At 25.4% G+C, this 11,964-nt stretch overlaps 2 protein-coding genes across 3 annotated transcripts; one reads left to right on the top strand and one right to left on the bottom strand.

The window, feature by feature from the left end:
* Positions 1-889: 889 nt before the first annotated feature.
* On the top strand, positions 890-3,968 carry LOC103574698 (uronyl 2-sulfotransferase-like). Of its 2 annotated transcripts, none has more exons than XM_053741912.1 (7): positions 890-1,096; positions 1,182-1,394; positions 2,136-2,296; positions 2,354-2,416; positions 2,522-2,670; positions 3,476-3,747; positions 3,823-3,968. In XM_053741912.1, exons 1-6 carry the CDS (start codon positions 977-979, stop codon positions 3,619-3,621), a joined length of 852 nt encoding a protein of 283 aa, XP_053597887.1. In that variant the 5' UTR covers positions 890-976; the 3' UTR covers positions 3,622-3,747; positions 3,823-3,968. The 2 variants fall into 2 exon arrangements, with proteins under 2 accessions (XP_053597887.1, XP_008552426.2); XM_008554204.2 differs by having other exon boundaries at positions 2,510-2,670.
* Positions 3,969-9,037: 5,069 nt separating this feature from the next.
* LOC103574697 (39S ribosomal protein L16, mitochondrial) lies at positions 9,038-10,895 on the bottom strand. Its single transcript, XM_008554203.2, has 6 exons — positions 10,715-10,895; positions 10,440-10,511; positions 10,201-10,358; positions 9,585-9,719; positions 9,388-9,498; positions 9,038-9,302 (listed from the first exon to the last, which is right to left on the bottom strand). The coding sequence occupies exons 1-6, from the start codon at positions 10,752-10,754 to the stop codon at positions 9,087-9,089; spliced, it is 732 nt and encodes a 243-aa protein (XP_008552425.1). The 5' UTR covers positions 10,755-10,895; the 3' UTR covers positions 9,038-9,086.
* Between the last annotated feature and the right edge of the window lie 1,069 nt (positions 10,896-11,964).

The following is an 11,964-nucleotide window of genomic DNA, read 5'->3' as shown; positions in this document are numbered from 1 at the left end:
GATTCGACAATACAATAATGGTTTATAAATAGTGTAGATATAAAATATATTATTATAATTATAATTATTGTTTTATTAAGTTATATTGTCATACAATAATAAAATAAAGATATCATTGGATTAAAATAAATAAAAAAATTTAATATCAATTATTTTTTATATAAATTATTGGCTAAATAAATATCAATCAAAAATATATTTTTTGAAAAATTAAAAAAAAAAATACTGAATTTTTTTTTTTTTTTTAAATAAAAATTTCAGTGAAATCAAAAATTTAAAATTTCATGCTTCGCTATTTTGAATAAATATTTTTTGTAAGTAAATAAAATTATTTTTAGATATATATGTATATATATGACTAAACTGTAAATTTATGGAGATAAATTTAAAAATAAAATGATTGTAAATGATTGATATATTTCGGATATTTTAATTGTAGAAAAAAAAATACGTGATAAAATAAATAATATTTTTAAATAAATAATTCTTATATTTTTTTATTACCACTACAGAAAAAAAATTTTTTTCTGTGTAGATTTGAAAAAAAAAAAAACCTGTTACCCTAAATTACTTAAATGACAGTTTCTTTAATTATTATTCCGTTCATACTCATCAAATGCAACTTTCACTGCATTCCTAAATGGGATCATACTTTTAATTAGACTATTAAAAAAAAAAAATACTTTTACAATTTTTCATTGCAATAATAATAAAAAATACCAAATTAAATAAAATTGTCATCTATAAGTTCTCAAATCTCTTTAAATAACATAAAAAAAAAAAAAAATTATACACAAAAGATTCCCACACGTTTTGCAATGATGTGGGGATCGTTTACTGACCCACTGACATTCTCTTCAGTATTACTATGAACACAATACTCTTCACATGTATCTCTTAATAATTTAACAAATGATAGTACTCATATATTTATTTATTTGTAATTTATGACATAAATTTTGAAAAAAAAATATCTATGCGTCGCGTAAAAAGTTTGTTAATTATTTCAATTATTTTCACAGTGTTATTACTCGTCTATAATATGAATCATCAGTTGGTTGATGACAGCATTAATTATTCAAATTATTACGCTCAGGTAAATGATTTTTTTTTTTTAATTAAATTAAATTTTTTTAATTAAATTAAATTTTTTTAATTTTGAAATTTATATTTTTTTTTAGACAGTGCATAGAATGGTGACTCCATCACTCGCTGAACTAGGAGTCGATGGAATTTCTAAATTTAATGACCACGTTATTATGCTGACTAGAGTACCGGGTGCAGGTGCTGAAATATTAGTCTATATATTGCAACATTTATCAGGATATAATGCATTTAAACATATAAGAATACCTTCGGGTAATTATGATAAGATTCTTTCTCCATTACAACAGGTATATATTTAATATATATATATTTATAAATAATAATGATAAAAATTTGTTTAAAATTGATCCAAAAATCAGAAATTTTATTTATGAAACTTTGAATTTAAATTTGGCGCGAATTATTGAACTCACGAAAAAAGTTGTCAGAAACATTTTTATAGGAAATTTAATTATCTACAAAAAAGTATTAATATATATTTATCATATCTTTGATGGTTTAGTCAGAATTTTAATTTGAAGTTTGGGAAATATTTTTGAAAAGAAATTTTTTTTGGAGGGAAGACTAAGAAGTTTAAAATCGGAATTCTGAGTTATTTTTTGAAAATATGATAAAAATGTATAGAAGCTAATTTGTGGAGAATTAAATTTCCTACAAAAAAGTATTCTTAAAATTTTTTTGTAGACTTAGTAGTTTGTAAGCTATTGGACTTGAAACTTTTATTTGAATTATTTTTTAGAAAAAATGAGTTTTAAACTTTTTCATTAAGACTTAATTATATATTTTGCAAAATTTTAAGTATATATAATATATATAGAATAATTGAGAGACGGTAGTAAGTGAAAGTTGTGCGAAATTAATTAAAAATAATTTAATTATTACATAATAACATTTTTTTTATAAATAAATTTAGTTCATTAATTATTTTAGTAAAAATAATTGTCTATATTTATATACATGTACATACATATATATATATATATATATATATATATATATATATATATATATATATTTATTATTATTAGGAATTTCTTGTGGAAGATATAACAGATATAATAAAACAAGAAGCGATTCCATTAAGTTTTGACGGAAATATCAGATTTTTGAATTTTTCAAAATTTGGCCGCCAAACTCCGTCATTTATCTCAATCGTCCGAGATCCACGGGATATTTATTTATCAAACAGGTAATTGTAGTTATTAATTGTCATTTATATACGTAATAATATAAATTATTTAAACAGAAATAAATCGGCTATTTATGACGGAGGAATTTCATATTTTTGTGGACAAAATCCGCGCTGTCTGTATGTAAAAAATAATGATAGTAATAATAGTCAAAATTTATGACTATGGTTATATAATAACAATATATATCTATTGAAATAATTAATTTTTAGCGTTAAAAGTAGATGGTCATTAGAAAATGCTAAGAAAAATGTCATCCAATGGTATTCCGTCATAGGAATATTGGAAAACATGGAAGGAACTTTGGATGTTTTAACGAAAAAATTTTATTATTTTTTCAATGGAGCTTCTGATATTTATATTAAAAAATTTCGTAAGTAGTTTTCTTTTTTTTTTTTTTTTTTTAATAAAGTATAATGCCAAATAAATATTATTACCCTAGCAGATCTGAATTATGGTAAATTACCGTATTTTACTGCTAATTTGCCGCATGTTACGGTAAACTACCGTAGAATATGGCGAATTCCGGTAAAATACGGCGATTCATGGTATTAATGCGGTAATTTACGACACAGTGGGAAATATTCCGCAATTTGTGTGATTTGTTACCGTAAGACAGTGAAATGTTTCAATTTACGGTAAAATTCTGAAATTTTAGAGTAAATCACTACATTCACATTGAAATATTGTAATAGTACTGCAAATTTGCAGAAATATACTGCAATTTTACCGTAAAATACCGTAATTTCCGGTAACATACTGTAAATTGTGGCATTATTACCGTAAAACAGTGAAATGTTTCAATTTACGGTAAATTTCTAAAATTTTAGAGTAAATCACTGCTTTTACGTTGAAATACTGTAATAGTACTGCAAATTTGCAGAAATATACTGCAATTTTACCGTAAAATACCGTAATTTCCGGTAACATACTGTAAATTGTGGCATTTTTACCGTAACACAGTGAAATATTACAATTTACGGTACAATCCCGTATTTTTGTAGCAAATTTTTACTTTTACGGTAAAATACTGCAATATTACCGTAAATTTGCAGTAGTATACCCCTACCGGAAAATACCGTAATTTGCCATAATTATTCCGAATACCGTAAATTACCATAAATTAGATCTGCCGGATTATTATTAATATTAATATTATTATTATTGTTATTATGCAGGATTAAAAAAAATGCTGAGAAATAATAAAATTAAACGAAATTTATTAATTAAAAAAAAAATTGAAAAAACGGTAGCAAGAGAGATAGAATTTTATTTATGGTTGAAATCCCGTTTACTTAATCAAGCAAACGAATTAACTAATTAAAATTTTTGCTGATATTTGCTTTTAATTATTCATAAGAAATGTATATAGTTGATGAATATGTAATAATATATAAAACACAAATGATAATATGTAAGCGCACTCAAATAAATGGACAATTTTTGAAAAGTATTTATATTTTATATATATTCGAATATACTATTCTACGAGTCTATAATTAATTTTTTTTTTACACTTTTTGAGGGACAGAATTACTTAAGTAATAACTCAAGGAACACACGAACACATCATTTTCTTTGACTCCATTCCATGCGAGATATTTAGTGCTATTTTCATCGGTTGGTTCTGTAACTAAGTAAAAAGTTTCTTGCAGTACATAAATAATTGACAGCAAGTTAAATTTGTAATACAAAAAAATGGCGGGAAAACCCAGGGTAGGCCTGACTCAAAAAATTTGGTAAAAATTTCTTTACTCAAAATTTACGTGTCTTGCCATAAATGTACATCAAAAAGCTACCCCTGTATTTAAATGCCCAAAAATCCTATTTCCCCAACGGTCCCATTCCCCCCCCCCCCTTCCCCCAATATCTACTTAATACATTATCCTAAATTTAAATAAATACATACATTCACGTATTCAGGCTGCTCATAAAGCTTGAGCCCTATTGACATCCGAAGTCGATTATCTTTCGGATCTGTTATATCCACCGATAAATCTGGTTTATGTTTGTTGTAATAAGAGCAGTCATGCTTACTAAAAAAAAAAATAAAATTGTAAAGTATAAACTTATTTGAAAAAAAAAAAATTTTTTTGGTTTTTGAAATTATGATATTACATAAAGTATTTTGACATCTTATCTATCGAACAATAAGTCCACCGCAATGGCGGCGAAAGTACATATCTTGCTTGTGAGTTCGATATTTCAGGACATGACTCATCTTTTTTATTGAGTTCGGCGCCAAACCTTTAAATGTTTTTCATATCAATATTCAATATTCGCTCTAACAAATTTATTTTTGAAATTCTATTTAATTTTTTAACAAAAATACAAATTTTCATTTACTTTAATATTGAAAAGAGGGGGGGGGGTATAAATAGAGCCCTTGGGTTTTTATTTAAAATAAAAAATTTTTTAATTTCAATGGGAGGAATTTAAAAACTAATTATCAGTTAAATTAGTAATAGATATAATTACAGTGCAGCTAAATATTGGAGATGCATTATATGATAAGTTTGATAATCTCCATGAATGGATCCAAATAATTTATAACAAACTGGTCTGAATTCACAAGCCCGTGGAATTGCTGGATAAGAAACTAAAAAATAATTAAAAATGTTTTTTTAATTTATTAAATATAACCGAAGACATATATTTGTAATAAAAAAAATATATGATGTCTTTACAATAAATAATTCAAATTTTTTATTCTTAAAAAAAAATGTATACTTTTAAACTTACATCCAATCAGCCCGCCTATAAATGATCTAAAAATAAACATACTATTAAATATATATATATACATGTATTTGTAATTAATTATATATGTATGTAAAAATAAATACCCAAATTGAAGAAATATATTATCATGTAACTCTAAATGGAAATAATCCTGATTTTGAATCAAAAATTTCGATAAACTTTTTTTCAGAGTTATATGAGTTATTAATTCCAAATCTAGTTCTCTGTCTCCTTTATATAAAATTGGTTTGTCAATCTAATTAATAAAAAAAAAAATAGTAGATTATACACCATGGGAAAAAAGTAGGACATTCTAACCCGAGTGCGTAATTGCCTACCGGAGCCGAAGGCGAGGATGATAAACACGCGGATTGGGACATCCTACCTTCCTCCATATGTATACAACTTTTCACCAAATCTACGCTCAAAATTGTCATCAATTGGTTTCTTATAAAAGCAAAGTATGATTTTTTAAAAAACACACCGAAATTTTATTGTTCCCAAAAATAAGGCGGGAAATTAACCCGGTAAGTTGCAGGCCTAATTTTCGGCCATGAAAAATAAAAAATATTGTTTTTTTGGTTTGAAAATTTTTGACCAAATTATCCCTTACAGGACAGGATATAAAATTTCAGGCGTAGATATGGTGAAAATTATATTTAATCCTTACATCTGGAAGAAGTATTCCTTTGATAGTAAATTTTATTTGCGGTAGTGTAAAATTTCCAAAAAACATGTCCAAGTGATTGTGAAACATCAATAGAATCCTCATCAATTCGCTCCGAGGTTTACTAGATTAAAAAAAAAATTATTTAAGATGTTTCTTTAAATTTAGGATTAATGATTGAAATTTTGTGTCAATTACTCATCTATGGAACTGGGATGTACGATAAGAAATAGTTGAGAGTTGACTACTTGTAATTTTGGCGAAAATAAATTGTAAGGCATTATTGAATGATATAACGGGGTGTCCCACTTTCGGGAGTACGTTTGTTGATCTGTAAAAATCTTATTTTATAAATATTCTAATAAAAAAAAATTTATATAAATAATCATAGTATTGATACCAGGACGGATTAATTGAGCATATACATATTTATTTTGGTCGTTAAAAATTTCTACTGGAAAGCGTCGAAGTACATAAGCGCCAATATTTCCTTCCTAAAATTTGATTAATAAATATATGATATTTTGAAAAGCGCGCGAACTGCCCTCTATAGGCACTTATTTTTTTTACAAAAATTAATTTTAGTACAGTAATTTTGATAAAATGATATTCTACAAATTTATATATATTTGATATCTTACCAAACTTATATAATAATTATTAAAAAATACAACCAGTGATCCTGATTTTTGATAATTGTGATAAAATCTGAAACCACCGAGTTCTGGAACATACTAATTTACAAAATTACATAAAACCGGGGTATAATGGAAACCGAAAAAAAAAATATTTTGTATGATCTGAAGTTAACAGACAATCGGCAATTTTTTGATTTTTATTTTCAACAAGACGATTACAAAAAAAAAAAAAATAAAAAAATGCACATGTAGAAAATTTAAAAAACTATAAGTGCAATTTTTCAAAATATTTTTTTTTTCGATTTATCGATTTTAAAAAAAGATCCAAAAATTTTTGTCTAACTTCAGGATCACATATTTCGTTGTAGCTTATCAGGAGCATACATATATATATATATAAGTTTTTGAAAGTAAATATAAAATACCTCTTCGATAGATGTTTTAATGAATTTGTAGTCATCGATAATTTTCGAACCAAACATTTTTTTTAACGAATGAACGTTCGTTAAATAAACTGGAGTTTCACCATTGGCTAAAAATCCTTCAGTTTTTGTAAAATTTAATGACTCTATTATTATGTCATTGAATATTATGGACAGGCGAAATGTTTTTCTATTCAACTCGTCCATTTTTATTGTCACAATCTTACATTCAATAACTAGAAAAGTAAAAAAAAAAATGATTTTTAATCTTTTGCAATAAAATAATTTTTTAAAATATGAAAATAAATAAAATTTACCTGAGACATTAGAAGATAAATAAAATGCCGTCCGAAATAATTTTGCGCAGTCTTTTAATGCGTTGATGATAATTGCATTTGAAATAAAATAAAATATATATATAGCAAATGACAATTTCATCATTATCGATTTATCGAAAAAAAATTCGATTTTTTCTATTAATTCTTAATTAATAAATTTTTTTTTTAATTCCAAAAATTAAATATTTTTTTTTAAAACGGGCATGGACGGTAATTATTTTTTTAATATTTTATAATAATAAAATTTGAATTTAACACAAGCAAATAATATAATTTTAAGTTAAATGATATTTTAATGCCCGACCAAAACTCCGAGTTATAAGTTAATTACAAATGATTTTTGATAGAGCGGCATGTGACAGGTATGTAGGATTTAAAATTAAAATCTAGTGTTTTATTGTAATCTACATGTCGTTCACGCATAGTAAAATTACAAAAACACTCGGCTGGTTATTAAATACAAGAGAACGTGAGCGAGAAATATTATTGTAAGATTTTACATTTTAAGAGCAGCCTTGCTCTGAATTTGAATTTACATTACGGCCAATGACAATGAATGTGTTAAGGGGTAAAAAAAAATTCATTTCTTTTATTTGATAAATTTATCAAAGGGATTTTATAAATTTGTTAATTAAGTACCGATATATTTTTCACTGATCATACTTATAGATAGATAATAGATCAGTGGATGATAGGCAGCAGCAGTGGAGTAGTTCGACGATCGCCACTAGATGGCGCACCGCCTTTTTCATTTCCCTGGTAAGAAACTTATTTGAGAAGTATTATATTCAAAACTTGAACACAAACTTGTGCCCAGCATTCGTCTACTATGCGAGTGCCAAGTATTTTTTAAATTGTACATCAATATATATATATCATAATATTTGTCGATATAAATAAAGAAATTTAACGTTTCATTGAATAAATTTTGTAACAACTTTTAATAAGTACGCATTGTCTTAGTGAACTCGTAATTTTCGCAGGCAACGAATTTGAAAATAAAGTTTTAATTCAATTATTTCGGTGATAAATTTTAATTTCTCTATAATCTGATAATTTTTGATTGCCTGATTCCTACGACCGAGCTCTTTTTGCTTTGAATCCTGTCAGCCGCGAGTTGAAAAATACTTTTCTCCTCAAGGATATTGACGTATTATATCTGTGAATCCACTTAAATTGGTCATCGTGAATTATGAATTTAATCTTAGAATTTTTTTAATGTCATCGTCATGTTGCGAATCAAGCGCATCGACGTTCTTGGTGCTGTGGATATCCAAGGGGGCTTTTTGTTTGGAGCCTTGGATGATGTGAAAAACTCACTGAATTTTTTACTTTTTGGTCTAAAAATCTTATCTTCTATTCATTATATATCCACAAATATATTTTCAACTCGTAAAAACATTCCATGCAGTAGTTTTCTTTAAAAAAATTCAAAAAAATCATCTGCTTGCCATTGTTTTTGAAAAAAACTATTTTTAACCATTTCTTTCTCCCACGATATTTTTTGAACAAATGGTCCGATTTTGATAGTTGAGGCGGCAACCAATGCGTTTTAATTAATTCTAAAGCTGATTAGATTAATCAATAAAAAATTTTTTCTTTTTCGAAATTAGCCAATATTTTCAAGTCTACTCAATCAAATAATTTGAAATTTTCAGGAAAGTTAATGGTCAGCGAGCTCTTTCTTGCCGCCTTAACCATCCAAATCGGTTCATTACTTAAAAGGTTACAAAGAGTTTACATGCATACAAACACAGACATTCGGACATCAATCTGACAATAGTCAGATTAGCTTCCTAGGACTTCAAAACGTCGACATCTGATGAAATCTCGATTTTCGAGAATCAGGGTGAAAAGAATTTTTTCGTATTTTTCGAGAGTCATCGATACTCTTAGAGAGAAGTTAAAAAAAATAAATGATACAACTATCAGCTTCTAAGAAAATCAATTTTTTATTTAATACGTTAAAAAACAATAATAATTTATATATGTTTGTTAAACCAAAATCTATCAGATGGACTTATCCAATTATGACAACCTCCTAAATTATTTTGGATAATATACTTCCAGGTCCAAGGATTTAAATTCGTCGCTTCAAGAGTCTCCTCTTTGATTCGCTCTTCCTCCATCATCTCATAAGTTACAGCCTTGGCGTCAAATGGCATCTTCATCGCAACATTCTCCATAACTTTTTGAATCTACAAACCCAAAAAGTTACAATTAAATCACTCACTCTTCGTAAAATTAATCAATAAACTAAACAAATAATTAAATAAAAAATACCTGAAAGTATTCAACATCACCACCAACTTCGAGGATTATTCTCCCAGCTTTTACTGGAGTTGCGTAATGATCAATGTGTCCTTTACCACCTCCCATTTTTTGACCTTGTCCCTGTAAATTTAAACCAACAATCAGTTAAAGAAATGTATAAATAATTCCATAATTAGTCACTTAATTTAATAATCAAGCGAATTTACTTTTTTGGTGATGGGTTGCCAAGGCGCGTCGACTCTCCAGATAGCGAATAATTTATCAAACTCCTTAAATCGTCTGGCAAATGTCATACGCGCCATTTCAAAATGTTCGTACTTCAGTCTCCCGCCTTTTAATGCCTAAGAATTAATTTTTTAAATTATTATAACTTATGAATTTTTTTTAAGGGATTACTTATAAAAAAAAAAATATTTTGAAAAATTGCACTTATAGTTTTTTAAATTTTCTACACGTGCATTTTTTTAGTTTCATTTTTTTTTTGTCATTTATTTGTTGAAACAAAAATCCAAAAATTTTCAATTGTCTACTAATTGAAAAATCAGTATGTGCATTTTTTAAAATTTCATTATTTTAATAAATTTTAATAAATACAAAAAAAAAAAAAAATTGCGCATTTAGAAAATTTAAAAAACTAATAGTGCAATTTTTTCAAATTTTTTATTTCATGATCTATCGTTTTAAAAAAATAATCCAAAGATAATTAGACCTCAGCTGACTTCAATTTCAGTTTATTTAAAATTTATAAACTGTCTCATATTTGGATCATTTACGCTCATCATAAAAAAAATTATTAATTAAATAAATAAATAATTAACTTACAACAATACCGTATTGTTTATGAATAAGAGAAGTATGTATGGGTTCAGGTCCTCTCATTAGACGTAATTTTTTTTGCATTTTAAATGGTCTTATAGTTGGTGGGTACTGTGGCACTTTTTCAATTATCTTTAGTTTCATTCTTTCAGGATATTCGATATCTATAATTATTAATAACTTATGATTAAATAACCATTAATAACAATTGGCACTTGATTAATTATTAATTAATAATTAAATACCTCTTTTTTTAGGTGGTGGAGGAAAATTTTTTAATCCGGCTGATTGATTCATCATGACAGCTAATTTTTCAGCTGAAATAAATAATAAGAGCATTAAGTAATTAATTAATTAATTAGTTTACATATAATTCAATTTGAAATTATGATAAAAGAATCCGGGATCTGATAACTATTTTTGTATTTAAAAATAAATTATAATTTTAAGAAACGTTTTTATTAAAATTTAATTTGTTTACTTTTATAAATATAACCTATAAAATTTATAATAATTTTACCTGATAATAATGAACGTTGATTCAATTTTAATAACAACATTTTGACAGTTGATTATTAATCAATTATTTTAATTTAAATCCTGCCTGCAATTATTAATAATTAAATAATCAATTAATAATTTCTTGAACTCTGCCACAAAACTATGCTCGTTTTCTTTAGAAAGAAAGATTAAGCGCATGCGCGAGTGTCCATGCGCAGTTTTTCCGGGCACATTTGTTTTAAGCGCGCTTATATTTGAATTAAGAAATTTATTTTGTTTTGTTTCAAATGAGCCGAAATTTCAAATAGGAAATCAACCCGAAATGCGCATGCGCGAAAATTTAAAATTACAAAGCGGATGTCCAGTAAGAAGTTGTTAGCAGATACATACTGAAATTTTGTTTTATTTATTTCTAGGTATTAATTTTTTTACTTACCTGTATTTATGTGTTGATTTATTCATCATAATTAAATTTACTTTCGTTTGTTAAAAAACGCTTATTTTTATTTGTAAAATTAAATATTTAATTAGAGATAAAGAAAAGGTTTTGAAAAAAAAAAAAACAAAAAATAAATAATTAATGAGAATTGAAATAAAAATTTATTATTAAAAAAACAAAGCGACTAAGAACAGACTTTTTACGTACATACACTCGTAAATAAGTAGACATATAAAGTTTCATCAATGCGCATGTGCAAACATTTAAAAATTTAGGAAATTTATTGATGATAATTTGTTCTCTTTTTTTTATTTCTTTGTTATTTTTTACGATTAAATATATATATGTATATATTATTTAGACATATTTATTTATATACATGTACATTAATAAATAAAATATTATATTTAAAATAAAGGAAAAGTATTTTCTTATTTAAATCAGAATTTCTCAATATAGAAGAAATTTAATTAATTAATATAAAAAAAAAAAAAAAAAAAAACTACTAAAAACAATATTCTATTGCGCATGCGCAAATATTTAAAATAAATACAAAATCTCTCGGAAAGCATTTGGTAGAGATTTTTCATAACTTTTTATACTATATATTAATAATTTAATTAGTATGAATATTAATAGTTGCTTCTTTACTATAATATTCATTTTCTGTACGACAAACATCGTTCAGGAAATAAATACTTTTGTAAAGAAGCAGATGAAAAATATAAATAATATTGTAAAAAAAAGAGAAAATTTTTCATAACTTTTTTTTTTTTTTTTTTTTTATTTGATTGCATTAATGTTTATTATTTTTTTTACTTACCTGTATT

Source organism: Microplitis demolitor, chromosome 9, assembly GCF_026212275.2.
Source record: "Microplitis demolitor isolate Queensland-Clemson2020A chromosome 9, iyMicDemo2.1a, whole genome shotgun sequence".
Taxonomy (NCBI): domain Eukaryota; kingdom Metazoa; phylum Arthropoda; class Insecta; order Hymenoptera; family Braconidae; genus Microplitis; species Microplitis demolitor.
The sequence above is the reverse complement of the archived record's forward strand: the minus strand, read 5'-3'. Positions and strand labels throughout refer to the sequence as shown.